Source organism: Perissodus microlepis, chromosome 8 (genome assembly GCF_051167445.1).
Source record: "Perissodus microlepis isolate ML-2025 ecotype Zambia chromosome 8, ASM5116744v1, whole genome shotgun sequence".
NCBI classification, from domain to species: domain Eukaryota; kingdom Metazoa; phylum Chordata; class Actinopteri; order Cichliformes; family Cichlidae; genus Perissodus; species Perissodus microlepis.
Window position 1 is genome coordinate 321700 of NC_140468.1, and position 21056 is coordinate 342755.

Sequence of the window (21056 nt, forward strand, 5' to 3'; positions counted from 1 at the left end):
AAAAAGCAGCGACTCTATAAATAAGCTCATCAGGCAGTTTGTGATAATAAATTAAAAAATACCCAAACTGAGCATGTTAACAGAATTGTTACATAATAACCTGTGTTTGGACACAGAATGGAAACAAGGACAGAAAAAAACTTTCACACTTTCAAACATGACTTTCAGCTCGTTTCCACCAGAGAAGCAAACACGGAGCATCGATGTCGAAGAAGAAAGAGAGAGTGGGGAGTTCAGGAAGTGTGAGTGTCAGGACGACTGTTGTTTGGTATTATTAGGATCAGAGGAAGTCGAGGATGTTATTAGAGAGGGAAAGACATGAGCCAAATGGAGCAAGAGTGACAGGATGCGAACAGCTCGAGCAGATCAAATACAAAGAGGCGAGGAGGTCACGAGCACGCGATGAGCAGTCGCTGTTCCAAAAAACCTGAAAAAGAAATTTCAAAATGTGAAACTCAAAAAAAGATGAAACTGACTGAGAGCCTCAGACAGTGAGGGGAGGAAGAGCACATAGAGGCTCAGAGGAGAGAAAGTGTTCCCATAATTCACTGCTTTCATGCAGACTGGGCGTGTCAGCGGCCGGATGACCTCACCTCCTGATGCAGCCCTGGAGACACGACGGGAAGGGCCTCCATCCCCGCGGTCAGCGGGTCACAGAGAACACACCAAACGACGCGTTTTCATGATCGTGAATCTGACCTGCCACCTCAGGAAAGGTGAGGCTCACAGCCACGCCCACCAAAGTAAAACGTCAGGTAACGAGGCCGATCCCAGTAGACTTCCCAGCATGCACTATGACGGAAACTCGACCAAACCCCCAAACTGTCCAGTCTGAGCTCCGTGCCGACTGAATGTTGAGTGATGTAATGAAGGGCAGGTTGTAAATAACGAACCTGTTTAAGAGGATATCAGGATGCAGTGACGTGTTATTCACTCTTGTTTTGGCCGTTCTGATGGACGAGCAGCAGGTCACGTCCACCCAGAGGCCTCCTGCTCATTCTCAGGTGATCCTGACCTCACCTGTGAGTGAGTAATGCAAACACACACGAGGTACACGGCGAGAGCTGCACGTCTCTAAATCACTCACTGAGAGCGGCCTGCAGCCGTGCTGACATCTAGTGGTGCAATCAGGAACTACAGTGGAGTGCAGTGGCGCTCGTGCGTCAGTTTATTCATGTCTGCCTCTAACATCTGTTTGGCTTTGAAATCAAAGCTCCGCTGCATCTTCGCTCCCACCTGTACTCTCTCAGGATTCTGCAGATGGTTTGAAAGATTTCATCGACCTCAGCCCTGGTTTTAGCTCCTGGAGTGTAACACAGGATATTTCATGGACACACTCATCATGACGTCCACAAAAGTCAAGGGTCAGTTTTTCAGTCAGTTTTCACCACAGGGCAGCATTTTTAATTGAACTGTGACGTGTGGACAAGCTCACCGCACACAGTTATGCACCCAGCTGAAATGAAGGACACTCTGATGCCGGTAATCTGGTCGAGGATGAGGCGGTTATGCAACTCTGGCTCATAACTGTAGAAAGAAGAACACAGACTAAAACCTCACAGTTTCCACGACGTAGAAACTAAAACCTTCCACAATCATTTCAGGACACACTCCACAGTTTAGCGATCTCCTACGTAGTACGCAACAAAACACAGGCTGCTGCAGACACACTGGGAGAGAAATATTGGAGAAAAATGACTCCAGGGCTCAGTGGGAGCTGGCCAGTTTAAAACCGTTTACTATCCAGTCTGACTGAACTGTGCCCGGCATGATTCTGGGAACTTTCTCACTACGGTGTCTGCAAAAAATGGCATTAATTCAAATTTACTGACCATGCTGTCAGTGTTGGAAGGTGACTTTTAAAATGTATTCCACTACAGATTACAGATTACATGCCCCAAAATGTATTTTGTAACATATTCTGAATACTTTGGATTACTTAAAATATTATCATGCTGTTTACAACTACATGAATGTCCTATTGCTGTGTGATTTATTACTGTTACTGAAGGTTACTCTCCACACCAACACCAACCAGATGTTTAAATCTTGATATAAATGAGTAACAGTAGGTGGACATTAGGTAAGGCTGCACTTTTTGCAGCGATCTCGTGTAGAAAACTATTCGGCGCGTATATAAAACAGGTCTGCGGCTACGAACCGTAGTAAAGGGACCTCTGGCTAATACGTCGGGTTCGTGTCGGGCTCGTAGCTGAAAACTAGCTTTACTTTGTTGTCTGGGTCGACTTTGCGAGAGACAGAGAGAGGCGTTGAAAGGCTGCTCCAACGGAGCTTATCTGTTACAGTTACTGTTTTCAGAGGAAAACACGAACACAGCGTACAGTCGAGTCTTAATAGCTTACTTACAGCTGGGCCACACTGCCCATGAGGCTGCATGCTTTATGCCCGTAACACTCTGCCTATTGCCTTCATATTGACCTCCTTGGACCTGGCGTCCACATGTGTGGACATCACATTTTTCTCTACAAGGGCCTGATATCCACTTACGAGGACATTATGCTGCCACTGTTCTATCAAAATTTGAAACAAATGTCCTCATATGTGGATCTCATTTTTCTCAAAAACTAAAATTAGGTAAAAGAAAATCTGGTAATTCCTTGTTTTTACATTCTTTAGGTCCCAATCAGCCCAAATAGCAAAGAAAACTTAAAAATGCATGCCATGAAAGAGTTCAGGTCTTAGGAGGTTAAATCGTTTTTGGAACAATAATTTTAAAAAAATATTTCTTCACGTCATTATGCGGCTGCAGGTAGGGGTGACGTGGGGCGTGAGTTTGAGACTCGGGCATTAGAGCCTCTTAATGCGCGTTTTGTTTGGGTTTCCACCGGCGTGGAATTACCACCAAAGAAAAAGACCGCCGTGTAATCCATTTATTTCAACAAAGTAACTGAATACCACCTTTTTAAACAGTAACTGTAACAGAATACAGTTACTCATATTTTGTATTCTGAATACGTAACGCTGGTACATGTACTCTGTTACTCCCCAGCACTGCATGCTGTCTACATCTTTTCTTCACAAGTGCTTCAAAGTATCCGTGATTGCACATTTCACATCATGTGTTGAACCACTTTAAAGTTCTTTAAAGCATCGTCACGGGGACCGAAGAAAATGGGATTCATATTCAACAAAAGACCTTTTGAAAGCAAGTGCCATCAGTCAGCATCTGTCTCAGATCACCTAGCACAGAGTAGCGTTGACTGACACGTGATGTGCTCAAAGTTGGGCTTCAAACCTGCATCCCTGTTCGGGCCTAGCCTCTACTCAGAGTCCTTATCTCCTGACCTGCACTGCCCTTTGTGGACCTTCTGCAGTTCTGCTAAATCCACTGGAAAGGTCTGGCAGGAGGCTACAATGTTCTGGATCTTAAAGTTGAGGAAGCGCACAGGAAAGCCAAACTTCTGCAGTTTGCGGACAAACTTCCTGGCCGCCAGGCGCGACTCCTCCACACTTATTAAAAGAAAGAGGAAGCAAGGAGATGATTGGAAACCCACCGTGCTGCACCATAGTCTGAGGAGATGTGAATCCAGACAAACCTCTTGGTTCCCAGGCAGATGATTTTCCCACTTCGGAAGATGTTCGCTGTTGCTTTTGGCTCCCGGATCCTAGCGATGATCCCTGTGAAATACTGAAAAACAGCGAGAATGAAAACCAGTGCCGGGCTTATTATGTCTCCACGTAGATCACGCGTTCAGCTCTCTGCACCTGTGGTTTGTACTGCACGTTCCACATCCTGCGAGCAATGAACTTCAGGTCCAAACAGCAGCCCAGGTCCACTGTGGAGATGACGTTACTGCACGCAAACACATAAAAACACAAGAGCCACAGCTGCATGTTCAAGCCGCAGAGCCGTCATTGGACGGTGCGCTCATACACAGAAGCAGACTGTGATCTCTGCGGTGATACCATATCACTGGGACGAGATTCGACGACTTCTCCTTCAGTGTCTCAGGGTCCTCCGGGGTCCCGGGTTTAACAGGAAGGGCCTTCAGTTCAGACGAGGAGGACGCACACGTGGGCTTAGCTTCTGCTGAGGAATTCTGGGAGCTGCTGTCTCGTGACTGCGTGCCGGCGATCCCGCTCTCTGCAGTCAGATCCTCCTCCTTACAGATTCTGTCTGAGGCACGAACAAGAGCAGCAGAGCTGAAAGTACCACAAACTGCAGTTCCTCTGACGTCCACTCGAGGCTCCAAAACCAACTGTCACTAAGTGCTAATTAGCAGTTATGGATTAACAGTATATGGATGCAGCTTGGTCACCGCTCAGCGCTCCACCCAGTCATGATCGCACCGTGTGCAGAGTGTTGTCGGCTCTGTTGTCGTACCTGCATCGTCACAGGTGACCGTGTTCAGTGTCAGGAGCTCATCAGGCAATAACTTGAAAAACAGCTCCTCCTCGCCGACCTCCTCGCTGACATCCTCTGTCCTCCTGGGGTCCTGCAGCAAGAAGAGAATCTGCCTGTGTGCTAACGTGGTGCTACATGTTTCTGCTCTGTGTGGTGTCCAGAAATGAACGAGCTCAGTGTCGATAACTCCAGGTCCAACCTTCACATCCTGAAATCAGTCCAACTCAAAAATGGTCTGAATTCCTCTCCAGCGAAACGACTGGTCACTGTTCACCGTGGTGTCACGTTAAAGTTTAACACCCAGCTGTTAGTAGTTGGCAGGTTAGCTGGCTAGTTTCAGTATATAGTCTGTGACGACTGGATGAGAGCCTCCACACTAAATATGCAGAGTGCTGAGAAAATGGTTTTGCTCTCTTCATGATTTCTTATTTTTCACATATTTGTCACACTTACAAGTTTCAAATTTTAGTGACAGACAAAGATAACCTTAGTAAATGCAAAACGATTTTAAATGATTATTTAATGATGATAAATAAATTAACTGTCATTAACCACATGTTTGTAAAGCTGAGTTCAGTCTCGCTGCCACTCCCAGACCTGATCCCTGAGCTGCTGAATCCACACATCACTAAAAGACGTCAAACAGCAGCACAGCATCATCTAAAGATACACTTTGGCGTGACCTTAACAGGCTTGTGTCTGGATTCAATCACTTCAGTGAAGACGAGTGGACCAGAGTTGAAATTTTCTCCACTTTTGATTTTCAGGTCTGAAATGCGGCAGTTTACCGGTTTGATTTTTAAACCAGCAGCTGAAAAAATGAAAACTCACGTTAGCGATGAACTTATCGAAGTATCGCTCCAACGCAGACTCGTCCATGATGCAGGAGGAAGCCTCAGCGATCAAACCCAGTAATAACAGCGAGCCAATAATAAACGTACTGTCAGAGGTTTTGTGTGAAGTTGATTGTTTACATCCAAAAAGATTCAGACAGGAGTCTGTTGCTAGGAGACGAAGATGCTCAAACATGACAGTGAATGATTTTATGTGTTCTTCCAAAAAAATAATTTAAATGAGAATCAAGAGAAAGTGATAAAAACAAATGCTTCACTGCTTTGAGCCACGCCCCCTCCAGGTGGGCAGGGGTTGCGCTCAGGGTGGAACCCACTGAAAGCATCCCATCGGAAATGCAAAACCTGCTTATTTCAGCTCTCTACTAGAGTGGCTTTGCACCAACCCCAGTTCCTAATAATCCCCCTCTCTTATTCTGGGCCTCGGTGTCATCACCACCACTGTTCACCCACTGCCTAAAGAGGGACGCTGTGTTAGCTCCTCCCCCTGAGCCAATACACTCAGAGCAGGTTTGTTCCTGGGTTTTTTTTACAAAAGCTGCTGCATGCTTCAGGCGGGGTTTCCCATCAGCGAGGCCAGATATGGACATCCCCTCTCTATGACATCATACAGACCCATGAGGGGAACAAACTGTGATAAACTGAGTGTTGAGCAGCCTGAGCGTTGGGCTCAGCGTGAGCAAACGCTCAGCATTACAAACTTAGGCATGTGACAGGAAGAGGGGGGGCGAGTACTCGAGTATCTCGACCTGTAGAGGCTGTTTGTTTAAATTGGGGATGATTACAGCAAACATTCAGCCTCCTTCCTGCCCGCTCTTATCTCCTCACACCCTCCCACCCACTCCACCTTTCCTTCATTCCTTCTCTTTGTCAGTTATTTCTTCACTTTTTGTTCCTCCCTCAGATTCAGTCTGTGTGCTGTTTCCTTTATTGTTTCCTTCTCCTTCATTACCTTTTATCCTCATTCAGGTTTTATTTATTTTCTCCCTTTTTTGTACCTCCGTCCACCCTTACAGTTTTCCTCTTGTCCCTCTTTCCTTTCTTTCGTGAGGTTTAATGCCTTCATACTCCACGTTCTTATTCCTTTTCTACTTATCATTCATTTTCTTCCATTTCCTCGTGACCTTCCTTATTTCCTTCTTTAGCTTAGTTTGGATTTCCCCCACACTTCCCCCCGCTTGTCCTTTCTCATCTCTTTCCTCCTTGAATCCCTTTTTTCTCCTTTCTTCAATCCTTCCTCATTCCCTTTTTACTTGCATCCCATCATTTGTGGCTTAACTGCTTCCTTTTCTTTCCTTCTCTTCCTTCCTTCTTTTTGACTCCTTTCTGTCCTTGCCCATACATTTTGTCTCACTTCTTTGTTTCCTTCACTTCATAGTCCCCCCTCCTCACATCTATCTGTTATTCCATTTCATTCTTTCTTTTAAATTTGTCCTTCCTTCCTTTCCTTTCAATTCGTTTCTGCCTTCCTTGAACTCATCCCACTTCCTCTCCTTGTTTCTTTACAAATCTTTCCTTCTCCTTCCCTGCTTGTTCCTTTCAGTTAATGTTGTCTTTTTCTTTGATCTGGTATTTTTCCCTGCATTCCTCTTTTTTTAAAATTTTGTTTTGTCCTTCCATCCATCCTTGTTTCTTCTCCCTCATTCCTTTATTCCTCCCTTCTTTGCTCTTTGTGATTTCTTCCCTTTGATAACTTCTTCCATGTTTTGTTTTGCTTTCCCCTTCATCTTCTTCCTTTAATTTACTCCCCGCTGTGGTCTCAGTTCCTCTTTCCTCCGTCCTTAACTTCATCCTTCGGTCCTCCTTTATCCCCTCCTCCTCCTGTCTGTCCCTCCTCCAGCTGAAGTAAACAGATGAACCGGGAGATACTGAATCTCTCCCTGGGCCCCTCTTCCTCACTCCTCCCAGTTAATTGGGCTCTGGCTGTCTGAGTGGCAGTCGCAGCAGTATTGAGGCCCGGCCGTGCTCCAGATGTGCGCAGAGTTGACCGCAGTGAAATGTGAGCCGCTCCGGCCTGGCTGCCTGTATTTTGGGATGTTTTACACGGGGCAGGACAAAGACACGTTTCCAGGCGGGATCCCGGCCTGAGCAGATGTTCCTGTGCTGGGAGCAGAAGAGGAAGAAGGAGAGGAAGAAGAAGAGGAGGACGGAGGACCCGTGCGCAGCAGAGCGAGGACAGAGACGGTAGAGTTTGCGCGAACATCGGCCTGTTTGGGCAGCGTTTGCTGACAGGAAGTCGGCGTTAATCACTCCCGCCGGTGCTTCCTGCTCGCGCCGCTGATCAGCCACGTGTGGTCGCGCAGCTGCGCCGTGTCCGTGTTTGACGCACGCGAGCGCACGTTCACAGACAGTTACCGGGAAACTTCGAATAACTCCTCAAATTCACGTAATTACTAAAAAAGGCAGCGAGGGGTCGCAGTAATGGTTATGCCCTCAGGTTTCCCTGGCAACGTTAACAGCAACCAAGATTAGCAAAGCAGGACTACAAGCTGACAAGTTGTAGTCCTGTAAGGCGCTAACAGCCAGCGTAGGCTGAGACCACCGAGAGTAAACTTCACTAACGGTCTTCAGATTAGATGGAAATTCACCGGAAACGTTTTTTCTTTCTAAACAGACTTTAAATTAGCCTGTTTAGAAATTAGCCTTTAAATTAGCCTGTTTAGAAATTAGCCTTTAAATTGGCCTGTTTAGAAATTAGCCTTTAAATTAGCCTGTTTAGAAATTAGCCTTTAAATTAGCCTGTTTAGAAATTAGACTAGAAATTAGACTTTAAATTAGCCTGTTTAGAAATTAGACTAGAAATTAGACTTTAAATTAGCCTGTTTAGAAATTAGCCTTTAAATTGGCCTGTTTAGAAATTAGCCTTTAAATTAGCCTGTTTAGAAATTAGACTTTAAATTAGCCTGTTTTACACATACAGTGGTACCATTGGTTGCCACGACAACATGGCTGGCTCTCCATTAACTAGTTTTTCCACTATGCTAACAGCATGAACAAAGCATTACAAACAAGCTGAACCAAATTTCCCCTTGTGGGACAATTAAATGATTATTCTATTCTAATGTTAGCTAATATCATCTGACTGCCATGCAGTGTGACTGTTACCACCACTTACCAGCTAACCAACTAACTGGTTTGACCTGTAACAAGCAGCATTACTAATTAAACAGCTAATTTATAAGATGAAACCTGCTAATTCAACTTAGAACTCCACATTCTGGATATTGTAATTCTGCAATAACTAATTAATGAAAACGAGTTTCTTAACACTAGTTCACAGACCACGTGACTTTCGCGCGTTGCATTGTGGGTACGAGTGGCAACAAAATCAGAACACTGCATCAAGCGCCAGCATTTCCAGCACCGGTAACCATTAATTCTGCGGTTTTAATCCCCACTTGCATTTTATTTGCCCCAAAAACAGTTCTGTACAAAACAACGGAGAACACGGCAGCTCCGCACGAAGACAGACGTGACGAAGAGGCAAAGAAAAGTACGAGGAAGAAATCAAAGGAGTGAAAGGGTCAGACCCACACTAGCATACAGAGTGGAGTAAGGACGTCAGCGTGCTGCACAACTTTCATCACGCACACATTTATTATTATATGGTCCTAAGTGAGAGTGCACACACTCACAACATGTTTAGTAACTTCAGATCCTGCAACAAGCCCAGCTCCAGTTTACTTTGGTGGTTTGGACGATTCCATCTCACAGCTGCTGTTACAGGCCAACGCATCTATGTGTCGTTTCAGGTTGTAGTGTTACACAACATTTTCAGATCCAATAGAAATAAAATAAGTGTTTCGTAATTCATTCAATTTATTGTCTTTATTTATTACTGGCATTATTGTTTCATTCTGTTATAGAATCTCACAGCAAAGAGGCAACATTGTATTCCATCAGCTTTATTAGCTGCTTCAGCGAGAAACAAATCAACAATGCAAAAACAAAACATATCAAACAACAAACAGTTATTCATTACTTGCTTCATGCAACACTTGGGCACATATATGCAGACGTGGCTGTTTTGATCTCGCTCTCTCTCTTAACCAATCAGATCTGGCTGTGGTCGCAGCTTTAAACCCAGGCTGATAGAGGGGCCCAGTCTGGATGCATCCCAGCATTTTGTAGGCTGGTTTTCCTACAAAACACAACAAACATTAGCCTGCAAAGCCACAGTGAACAAAGCAGCAAAGCAACGAATTCAATTCAAATCAATATAAGACTTATTTGTAACCTACATCAACAATTATGATAGATTACGTAATAACTAACAGCAGACTGACCTTTGTGGGAATGCTTGGAGCAGACTAACCTGTGAGCTGGAGCGTTCTGGGACGTTATATTTGGTCTCCAAATGGCTGCAATCCAGGCCATCCGTCGCCTCTTTGTTACTTAGGAAACTCGGTTTGAACAATTTTTCTTCCACGACGGAATCCGATAAAAACGATCTCTTTACCGTCGGCTTCCCGTGGCTGTCATGTGACCGGCTGTTGCAGCTAATAATACAACAGCTTCTTGCCATTCTTTGTGTTTCTTTTTATTGCTGTGTGACTGTTTTCACGTGAAAGCCTGCGTGCGCTAGTACCGCTTACCACTCGTACCCACAATCCTTTGCAGGTTTGACGTCACATTTTTGATCTCATGACCAACTAACAAGCCAACGCTACAAGCTTCCGTTTAAGTAACATTTCTTTATTAGCAGAGTAAATTTGTAGGATTGTTAACAGGGATAGTAAGTTAAAACAAATGTCTGTTAACATTTCTTTAACCAGGTGAGACTTTCATACAGCGTGACCTTGTAGAGAGTGCAGGCCTACATGCAGTCACAAAAACCACTACCTGGCTAACAGGCTGGTAGGTAATGATGTCAGGCAGGACTAACGCACACGAACGGGCTAACCTGCAGAAACTAAGCCTGGGAAGCTGCATACAGAAGTCTTAGTGGGAAACACCAGGTACACAGAGAGCTGCTGCACACCTGTGTGAAGGTTGTTGTTTTTTTAACTCCCCATCTCTGATGTCCCGCAGATATGGCCGAAGATGTCCGTGGATTCTGATAACTCCTGTGTTTTGCTGTCATCGCGTGACTCCCGGACTTCCTGCATCTTTCAAACCGCTGATGAGAAAGATGACATCCCAGGAGTGGGAGAGGAAAGGTGAGCCAAATGCCGATTCTCATTAACCTGTTTATCCTTTGCTGTGGTGTCGATTCCTTTGTAACTCCACCTCCTTCCTCCCGCAGCGTCCTGGAGATGCTGAGCTACTCCAAGTTCTCCGACCTGGAGACATGGCTGTGCATGCCGTCCTCACTGCTGCTTTCCAGGCCTCTGGACTCCACCCACACCTCCTCGGGCTCTTCCTCCAACTCGTACTCCTCACGTGCGTCCCTCCACTCCGCCAACTCGCTCCCAGCTTCCTCCTCTTCGTCGCCGGCTTCAAACTCCCGCCGCTCCACCTGCAGCGAGCCGGGAGAAATCGACAGGTAACCCCAGCTCACCTGTTTATGCTTTTCATCGGGTTTATTTCGAGGCCGTTTCCATGAAATTTGCTGATTTCAGGGTTTTTTGGATAACGGTGGAGCGCTGTGGCACAGAGGAACCAATCAGGCCCTTTGGTGCTTTGAATGAAACTTTAAAGAGATCCTTTGAGGGAAAATGTTCTGTCATTCAACCTTCTCACTGTCCGTCTATAAACAGGATCATGCTGCGTGTTTGAGCTGATCTTTGGAGTTTTGAAGCAGCTGCTGGGTCCAAACAAAAGACAGAAGTTTATTCTCGTGTGTTTGAAGTGTCAGGATTAACTTCAGAGAGCCTCGGGCGGGTCTGTCAGACGTCTTTGTCAGGGCACAGGCGGATCCTCCCGCTCGTCCTGCAGAAACATTGGAGCTCATGAAGCATTCGCCTGGCACCGTGGAGATGGCGGTTCTGTAGGCAAAGATAAGCTTGCAGGAAGCCCGAGGGGAAACAGTGCTGTTTATAGAGAGGAAATGTACAGCTAATGTGTGGAAGTGGGGTCATTATGAGTGTTTGCAGCAGCTGGACGCTCTTCAGACGAACTATAGGAGCAGGTTGCCGAGTGGAAGCTCCTCCCTGTCACGCTCACAGAGCCGTTCCCAGCCAGGTCCTGCTGTCTGAGCGTCGTTGGTTTCTTTGCAGGAAACAGTCAGTGCAGTGTCAGATCCACAGACTCCAGTTTCTGTCAGGGCTCTCTGACAGATTTCACCACGATGGAGCAAACCCCCGAGTTCCTTCAGAGTCCGTCGTGTTCCACTCCACCTGCTGCAGAACAGCTTTCCTTACAGGACACCGTCCTCAAAGAACACAGCTGCCCCCCATCACAGTTTCCCACTTCCTGCACAGTGACATGTGTTTCCTGAATCTCGTGCACGGTTTCTAAATGGTCCAAAACATGTTTAGAAGACTGATTCTAAGCAGGCGTCTGTGGATGGCTGCGGGTTCGATCCCTGTCTCGTTCCTCAGACTGTGACTGTGAGCTAGAGAGCAGCTCGGTGTAGACAAAGCCCCCGTGTGGATGAGTCCATGTCTCATTCCCTCCAAGCCTGGTGACAGGAAGAGCTCCTCCTTATGGTGTGTCCGTGGACAGGAAGTTAACGACTGCTGTTGCTGGTAGCGTGACAGCGATGTGGTTTTTGTACTGCTGGCTGGAGAACAGAGAACATCTACAGACATCACCTTTCACTGACTCGTGCTCTTCACTCAGCTGTTTCATGTGTGCAGAACTCAGGTGTGCGTCTGAGCGCGCTCTGTACAGATCTGGACCCACGCCGATGGCGAGCAGGATCGTTGCAAACTGACTCCCGGCTCAGAAACACTCGACTCTCCATTCTCCTCACCCAGCCTTTGTCCCCCTGCGCGCACACACACAGGTAAGGTAACACCCCTGCTGGGCAGTGAACACCTGACAGGAGCTTTTCCTTCAGCGGCGTTTCCGGCTGTGGCCGTCCGGTGAAGGGCGCAGTGCTCTGCAGCGATCTGCTGAAGCGCGTCGTCCTCGGATGCTGAGCTGGGCTCGGCTGCTGGATCTTTTCCTGCGGAGGAAAAAGAAGGGACGGCATCTGATCCGAGGTGAAGTTCTTTGCAGACCCTCCATCCACCCAGACCCCACCACTGCAGCCGTATCACCCTTAGTCTTTGGACTCATCCTGGCTGTGGTTATTTTCTGGTCTCTGATTGGCTGGCTGGAGGTGAAACGAGAGCAGAGAGGAGGAGTTCTCCGTGTCGTGTTTATTTTGTGCTGACTTTTCTCTCCTCGGATCCCTGCAGGTCGTCAGAAAGAGACTCCGCCTTCCTCACGCCCACTCTGACGAAGGAGGCGACCTGTCTGTCCACACCCCTCCTCCCCATCCTCTCCTCCACCCCTGCACCTCCTCCCGCTGCTGCCGCTTCACGGTCCAGCTATGGCACTCACGCAGGAGACTCCGCCTCCCACAGCGGCGTCAGCATCAGGAAGCGGCGGCGTCTCGCTGCCAGTCCTGGAGGACTCCACTGGACCTCTTCAGGTAACAACAGCCAGTGTGTGTGTGTGTGTGAAACTCATTCCTGCCTGGAGTAAACGAGCTCCTCTGAACGTCTACACGGACACAGACAGTGAGATTAGGTCAAAGGTCAGATCTGACTCGTCTGACTTTCTAAGAGGGCATTAAACTGAAGCGTCGCTCGCTCGGTTGCCTAGGTAACGTTCTAATCAGCAGTAGGGCTGCCACAAACGATTATTTTGATAGTCGACTAGTCACAGATTATTTTTGCGATTAGTCGACTAATCAGATCATCATCCATTGGACGTAAAACGTACAGCTTATATAAGAGCAGATGCTGCTGGTGCAATAACTATCATTAGCTTACAGCTTTAAGTTTTTAAGGTCTGTGCTAACTAAAAATAAAGACAAGATGATAGTTTATTAAATTTTAATGACATTTGCAGATTGTTTCGGTGAAGTTTAATAAACTCCTTGCTATCTAAAATATAACAGGACACCAGAGTAAATTCTTCTGATAATCAGCTGTCTGCTTGACGTTTATTCAGCTGTGTAAAAACTATAACTTTAATCTCAGCCAAACCGATTTACTCAGGAACAAATAAAATACTACAAAAAGCCAAACAATAACATTTTAAGTTATCTAAGTGACATATATGTTTAACCTGAGTAGCGAAAGACGGCGGTGGGTTTGAAAACGATTTGCCGGGAGTCCGGTGTTCTCACGGGCTATACTGAGCCTTGCCCCCGGCTCGCTATCGAGCTAGTGGGTAACAGACGTCTCCGAAAACGTCGGAGCGCTTTTGAAAATATGTGGTGTCTTGATAAACTGAGCAGATATTTGAGGTTTACACAGCTACATTCTCGCCTGAAAATATGTTAAACGTTTATTTTGTGACCCAGAAAGAATAATAAGAGTAATATTAAAACTAACTAGCTGCCGCCATTGTTGGAAACTGAGCTGGGCTGCGCTATGAATTCTGGGACACAGCTTCTTCTTCTTCGGGGTTTAACGGCAGCTGGCATCCTTGTACATGCAGTGCTGCCATCTTCTGTTTCAGTCCGTTATTACACTCTTAAATCCTGCTACTTATTCCTGCGTCTTTTGTGATCTTACAAAGCTTCAAACGACGCGTCGACTATTAAATCAGTCGTCGACGATTTTGATAGTCGACGTAATCGTGACTAGTTGACTAATCGTGGCAGCCCTAATCAGCAGTATGCTTTATCATTTAAAGTTGAGAAGAGATTGATCAGGTATCGCCAGCGTTTGGGACGAGATCAGAAACGAGTCCATCAGAGGGGCAGCTCGTGTGCACAGAAGGAGGGGGTGGAGGATGAAGGTGGAGCTGCCAGGCAGGAGGAGGAGAGGAAGAGCTCAGAGGAGGATACTGGGATAGGAGGAGGTGGAGGCTGAAAGAAGGAGTGGGTCTCTGGTCGCGGCATCGCTGTCCGTCACTTCCTGTGTGGACATGCTTTATGGCATCGCCAACCCCAGAAGCTTTTAATTGGCTAAAATATAAAGTAGCTAAATGCAGGCAGCTCAACAGGGCTGAAACACCTGGGTAACAACAAACAGGTGAAACCAGTCAGTGAGGACGAGACGGGGGAAGTAAACACATCACGACACAAATGACTACCAAAATAAAACAGGAAGTGAGAAGTAATAAGAAAATGAGGAAGTGCAGACGTGTTAATAAACATCGAGGGGAAAAACTCGACTTTAATACAAAATCGAGACTAAAAAAGTACACGAAGAAGAAAATGAGCCAAGTTTGTAAACAGTGAGTCAAACAGGAAGTTGTTTATGGGTGAAATCAGCAGTGAGACGTCTGTGTTGGCGCTGACGGAGGCTGACGGAGGCTGAGCCCCTCTGCCCTGTGGTCATCGTCGAGCAGCCACATCAGGAGTCTGTGTCTTGTTTCTCCCACACCCACAGAGACAGATCTGTCGTGGGTGGAGGTTGTAGCTGCCGGCAGACTGGACGTGGGGTTGGAGCGGCGCTGTGGACGTGCCGTCGAGTCGGGAATGTCTCTAATGGCTCCGAGCGGCGGTTTTGTTTACCGGGCTGCACTTCCTGTGTGTCGCTCTGCTCTCTTTAGCTCCACCCTTCTGGAGAATGATAACGAGCTTCCTGTTGAGCAGATTACGGCACAGCATCCATCAGGTGTTTGATCTCTGGCGCGCTTTCCTCAGACTGCAGGGTTAGGCTGCTTCTCGGCTTCACGTCGCAGGTTTTCCGTCTTTTCTGATCTGTCCTGCTGATTCCTCGCACTCAGTTATTCCACGCCCGCCCAGGCTGCGGCGCCTCGTTTGGATAAAAACCTCAGTGTGAGATAAACATGGTGTCCGAGGTGGTGTAGCTGCTGCTGGTTCTGGGTGGAGTTAATGAGCTGCAGAGATAAAGCCTGAGGTGGAGGTGGTTCGTTAGAGTTTCACAGCGGTGCAGGTAACAGGTAACTTCAGTGAAAGTCCACGAAGGGGCGGGGCTAAATCTCTGAACCAGTTTTACCATCAGTGACACCACAGCTGTGCTTTAGGACTCCGCCCCATCTCCTGTTCTCAGGTGTTCATCTTTTAAAGGGCAAAGGTTACTGGCTTTTTTACACCGACCTGCTTCACAAACAGGAAGTCCTGAGCTGGTTATCCTGATATCCTGTTTACAGCGCCCCCCAGAGGCTCAGTGAGCAGACCAGCTGCTTCTTAAAATCAGGTAAACCCTGAAACTCCCAGGTGACCTCAGTGAAGGAACCGTCAAAATAAGATGTTCAGAGAAAAAATGCAACACCAACAAAAGTTTGAGACAAAAGTTTTCCAGCAAAAAATCTTTGATTTGAAGCAGAAATGAGAGAACAGGATCCTCAGAGCCTCCATCCTGAAACAGGAAGCTGAGGATGCTGAAGAGCTTTCCCGTCCTTCAGCACACCTGAGACACATAAGAGGAAGTGAAAACACCGATTGTCTCCTCATGGTCAAAATCAATCTTTATTAAGACCCGCACAGAAAGAGCGACAGCAGCTCGTGGCCGCTGTAAACACTAAAAGATGACACAATCAGGAGCGGCTCGTGTTACTGACTCTGGGAAGCAAACTTCAACAGGAAGTTGCAGTGAGTGTCTCACTTTACTCTCACCTCTCTGACTTCCTGCAGTCTGTGTCTGGGTGTAGGTGTGCTGTGTGTCCAGCAGAGGGAGCTGTGACTCCAGCTGAGTGAGGAAGAGCGCCTGTGCTGATCAGCTGAGCTTCACACAGACTTTATTCATAAATGATTCAAAGCGTGTCGTGAGCGCTGTGCTTTCATGTTTCCTGTCTTCAGGATCATCCACACACCTGCGTGCTGCCACGCCCACATTCTTCCTTATAAGGAGAGTTTACCTCCTGGATGGTGGAAGATGGTGAAGCTGTTCTACGGTCACACAGTCGTGATGAAGGAGCACGTGACCGCTCTGTGTTTGGCCTCCTCACACGGAGCGGCAGCGAGCACCCTGTGAGGCGAGAGGGATGGCCTTTGGTGGCCACTCGCCATCACTGTGACCAGCGCGTGTTGCCTTCACTGTTTGATGGTTTGTGGGACTTTCTGTGTGGCGCTCGCAGGGCCGGTTCGCTTCGTTGTTGTTGTTCGGTCTGATGTCCTGCGCCTACAGTGAGTTTGTGGTCAGGAGGGCGTCTTGGCGTGGTGGCATGGCGATGACACAGAGCCGAGGACGCAGAATGAGCCTTCAAACCTTTGAAATCGATTGGCTGCACTCGGTGTTCGTCTGTGAGCGCTCGCAGGCGAGCTGAATGGATTTCCTCCTCATCAAACATTTATCGTGCTGCCTGGTTTGGTGCCTTACCTCCAGCGTTAACCTGACCCTCGGGAACACGGCCCACGGCGAGGCTCACGTTTCATCGCACGCACCTGTGGAAGCAAACGGGCTGGAGCACGATGTCCTCAAACACGCGTCGCTCCGTCTCCGGTCGTGTTTTTGAGCACCAGTAAACACAAAGCAATAACTCAGAGTAAACTGCAGCTGAAATACATAAAGTCTGATTTATTTATTCAAAGAAATCAACTTCAGGTTTCACATGCTTCACTTAGTTAGCTGTAACGTTTCACAGGAAGTGATGTAACAAAGCTCCACGGAGAGTTTACATCTGAGAAAATGAAAGTGGGCACGTAGCTGTGTCAGCTTTGGTCTGTGCTGCAAGCCGCCTTGTCACCCACCTCCTCCTCTTTTCTCTCGCTCGTGCTGATGTTCAGCCAGATGTTGATTATAAAGTTTGAGTGTGTGAACGGCTGCTGATGAAATTATCCACGTTCTCATAACGACGTGTGTGTGCAGCTGTGTGGACACGCAGCAGACTGCTGTGGATCTGCACGCGCTCAGTGAGCGCCGTTTTGTTTCTGGTTAAAAAGGTTGACGTCGAGATTTGAATGTGAGCCACAAGCTGCCGACGCCCTCGGCCTCCTCATGTAGTTTTAATGCAGCAGCTCAGGTGGTCAGCTTACACCTGACCCACTCTCACACACACACACACACACGCTGTGGGTGAGTGGGAACATGACACCGCCCCCCTGACGCAGCAGGGCTCTGGTTTCTCTGCAGGCTCTGTTCAGCGGGACTTCTGGTCACCTGATCCGTCCCCGGGGTCGAGGAGGAGTGGAGGAGGAGGAGCAGGTGCGAGGAGTCTTCCCCTGGGGGAGGCGGCCCGAGTTTCCCTGCCGTGGGCCACAGACCGGGCGCTGCTGAGAAAGACTATTTCGGTGGACGACCGTCTGCTGCAGCCGGTGGGCGGCGAGCAGCGACACCTGAGGCTGCTGAGCCGGCTGGAGAGAGGCCGGAAGAAACTCCGCAGCATCCACGTAAGTCTGGATTTCCTCTTATCTGATTACGTTTACTAAAGCTGACCTCTGACCCCAGCTTCCATCATCAGAACAGGACAGGAAGCGCTTTCACACCTTCTCCCAGGTGCTGTTTGTGGGAAACACAGCTGACTGTTTCCCGATGAACAGCTTTTATCTTTGTAGCTGCTCTCGTGGTCGCCGCTGTGCTCGGAGCGTTTGTGTGTTTTTGTTGTGTGTCAGACTCTCAGCGGCGCCGCCTCGACCAGCCTCGTGCCGCGGTCAGTCAGCGTGCCTCACGTTTGACGCAGCTTCAACAGGGAAACCTTTGCCAGCAGTGAGAAAAACCGCGACGCTTCGCTGTCCCCGCCCACTGTGTCCACCTCAGTGTAGGTCAGAGGTCACGAGTGTGGCTCTGGCATCTGTTTTGGTCACCTCCAGCAGCTCTAATTAGTCAGACGGTGGGAGGGAGCGGTTCTTCCCACCGCTGCTGTGATGTCACAGGAAAGAGGAAGATGGATTGGTTGCTTTGTAAAAGACTGGGCGGGCTTCAGAGGAGTGGGTCATTGTTGCATCGATGACGAGGACATGCCGATCTGCCCGAGCAGAGAGATCGATACTGACGTCAGGATTGTTCAGTCAGGATGAGTTTATGATGCGAAGACAAAAGAAAGACGAGGAGAGACAACGTGAAACACAGGACCAGTCTATTTCCTGGACATGGCAGCGATGCTTCACACTCTGGAGCCTCTGGTGGGCGATAGAGGAACTGCAGGAGAAACATCATGAGCTGAAATCATGAAACACACATCAGGAAACAGGAGGAAAAGGATCCGCCTCCATCATCGTCACCATCATCAGCGTGAGCGACCGAAGGAGCGCCCAGACTCGATCCATTGATAGATCATTTTGAGCTTTTCTTTAATCTCAGGACTAATTTTGATGTTAGGTCGGTTTCGTCACCTCCAGCTAAAAAACAAAAACATGTTTGTGCCTCAGTGTGGCCTAAACAGCCTTAAAGGCAGAAACATAAAGACGTCCTTGTGTTTGAGCTTCAGCTGACGAGGTTTGTTACGCCGTCGCTGAAACGCTGTCCTGCATTCGTCTCCAGGTTGGGAATGATTCCTAATCTCCGCTCGCTCTCTCTTTTTCTCTCTCAGCCAACAAACTGTTTCGTGTTTTTGTCCAATCAGCAGCCAGATTAGTGATAACTGATGGAGCGATGTCTCGCTGTGAGCGGAGCAGCTGGCGGTTCCTCGTCCGCTCCGTCGTGTCTGTAAATGATCTCCAGGCAACGCCAGCGTCCGGCTGACGGCACAGAAACATCCCGGTGACTCAGCGGCACTCCCGTCATAAACCCGGGGAAACGGCGCCTTTGTTTGCGCGCGGGCGGGGACGACTCCCCACCTCCACCTGCACCATAAACACATCCCGCTCCTGCGTTCAGCCGTTAAACGGCAGCTTTCTGGGAATCGTGACCCCGACAGCGCAACGCTGTGATGTCACACCGAAGTCTGTTTGTTCCGGCTCAGCGGCTTTTACAGGAACACCGCGTTACTTTAAAACTTGCAACATTTTCTAGAGAAAATCTAAGATTCTGACATTAAATCAGAGTTTCAGGTAAAAAAAGACTAAAAGGCAAAATTTTAGAAAACAGAAACTAAAAAAGTCAAAATGATTATTTAAAAATCAAATTTATAAAAACATTGAAAAATTAATTTCAGTTGGTTTTGTTTTAGTCCCAGTTTTGATAAAAATGTAAAATTATTAACATTAAAACAGAATAATTTGACTCAAAATTTAAATAACTGAATTCTCATTTAACACAAACTCATCACAGGCTGCGATGAGCTTCCATACGTCCGTGTTTCCTGCCTCTGTGTGAGCTTCATGTCACGTTCTGTGTTTTAACCATCAGTAGTAACAGGCCTCTCCTCCTGAGCACCAGCAGGGGGCGCCCTCCTCAGCCGCTGGGCCTGTTTAATGTGACTGCAGCTGCTGCAGGAAGCGATGATTCACCCTGCTGAGTACGCAGGGCAGGTACTCAGACCCCTCATCGTACCTGAGCCCCAGGAGGAAGATTTCCCAGACGAGCCATCTAAATCCTGAGTTTTAGCGACACCTGATTCGTCGACTCTCATTCCAGGTCCCCGCCCCTCAGACCAGTTAACGAACACCTGCCTGCTCTAACTCCTCCCCCTGCTTCCTGCTCCTTCATGACTCTAACATGAACATCATCAGGAAACAGTTCAGCTGGCTCATTTCCTCACAGACTTCAGAGGAGTCGCCCCCTGCTGGGCGTTAGAGGGAGCGCAGGTTTAAGGTACTCGCTGTGCCTCGGTTTTTCTTCTTGGTTATTTTAAACAGTGTGTGATGATGTCACAGCAAACAGCCCCGTTTACTGTCACCGAACAATCGTGATGATGTCGGGCGAGCTCGGTGGGGTTTGGTGATCCTTCAGCTGTGAGTTACTTTTTAAAAACTCATTATTTAATTATTACTTATTTTTTACCTGTGAAACTGAATAAATGACACAAATGATTGAACTGGTGGACGTTTTGGGGTAAAGAGCAGCTGATTGGAGCAGCATCTGCTGGTCGCTGCACGCAGCAGGCTGTGGTCAGCTGATCCAAGGTAAAACAGTGATGGACGACCCTCATTCGCTGAGAGATTTCCCGTGTATGGATTCATTTATCTGATTGTTTTGAGTGAACAACCGCCATGTTTAAACAGCCAATCAGCAAAGGGTTGGTGCTTTTGCCCCACTGTAGGGAACTTTTAGGGAACAGTAACTTCATTAAAGTGTTTGCAGGACTTTTATTTGTGTGACACGTTCAGTCAGCAGCAGCGCGTTCGGCGTCCTCGACTCCGCGATGGGGTGATGTGGGCAGAGGCGTGCACACAGGCGGGCTCTGTGCACGCCTCCTGTTTACTCTGACATTTTTCTGTGGCCCGCTCGGCGTCTTTGTACACAAACACTCACACAGTGCTGTGTTGAGCGTCCGTGCTCCTGCGGGACTAATCATATCAGCTGCTGCTCCGCTCCAAATCCTCCAGGAATCACCTACCGCAAAATCTTAGCTCCATAAATTCAGCCTGACGTCTTATTACTGCTGATCCTTAAAAAAAACAGGCTGCGGAGCGCTGGAGTGCTGCCTTCCCCCCATGACAGCGCCGCATTAACCCGCTGCATGCTGAGGCTGCGCGCAAACCACAGCTTCACTCCTCACCATTAATGTAACCACACCCCCCAGTACACCTCCCAGTACGTGTACACCTGTGGTGATGATGATGAGGGTCCAGAGAAATGCTCTCTTCGCTCTGTGACGCTCCGACTTCAAACATAAGAAGAAGAAATTCAAATTATTTATAAACCAAATCACAGCAGTCACCTCAAAGTGCTTTATGTCGTAAGGTCGACCCTACAATACTACATACAGAGAAAAACCCAACAATCACATGACCCCCTATGAGCAGCACTTTGGTGACAGTGGGAAGGAAAAACTCCCTTTTAACA

The 21056-nt window shown here is 47.8% G+C and overlaps 2 protein-coding genes across 4 annotated transcripts in view; one reads left to right on the forward strand and one right to left on the reverse strand.

Moving 5' to 3' along the window:
* Positions 1–1184: 1184 nt before the first annotated feature.
* Positions 1185–5395, reverse strand: LOC146380947 (uncharacterized). Its single transcript, XM_084936883.1, has 8 exons — positions 5198–5395; positions 4346–4457; positions 3928–4138; positions 3727–3814; positions 3558–3649; positions 3307–3471; positions 1436–1527; positions 1185–1303 (listed from the first exon to the last, which is right to left on the reverse strand). Exons 1-8 carry the CDS (start codon positions 5393–5395, stop codon positions 1185–1187), a joined length of 1077 nt encoding a protein of 358 aa, XP_084793009.1.
* Positions 5396–7187: 1792 nt separating this feature from the next.
* Positions 7188–21056, forward strand: part of ankfn1a (ankyrin repeat and fibronectin type III domain containing 1a) — an 84497-nt gene continuing 70628 nt past the window's right edge. For 2 of the 3 annotated variants that reach the window (XM_084936871.1, XM_084936872.1), the window contains exons 1-5: positions 7203–7401; positions 10249–10376; positions 10463–10702; positions 12504–12739; positions 17304–17560. In XM_084936871.1, the coding sequence (XP_084792997.1) occupies positions 10261–10376; positions 10463–10702; positions 12504–12739; positions 17304–17560 (849 nt within the window). In that variant the 5' untranslated portion in view covers positions 7203–7401; positions 10249–10260. Of the gene's footprint in view, positions 7402–10248; positions 10377–10462; positions 10703–12503; positions 12740–17303; positions 17561–21056 lie in introns of all 3 variants that reach the window. The other variant, XM_084936873.1, reaches the window with a different exon arrangement.

Excerpts from the sequence above, each read along its gene's own strand:
- LOC146380947 (XM_084936883.1), bottom strand. The coding sequence starts at position 5,395 with ATGTTTGAGCATCTTCGTCTCCTAGCAACAGACTCCTGTCTGAATCTT. Across the intron at positions 3,815-3,927 it reads AATCTCGTCCCAGTGATATG|TAACGTCATCTCCACAGTGG; the intron begins GTATCACCGCAG and ends GTTTGCGTGCAG. Across the intron at positions 3,650-3,726 it reads ACGTGCAGTACAAACCACAG|TATTTCACAGGGATCATCGC; the intron begins GTGCAGAGAGCT and ends GCTGTTTTTCAG.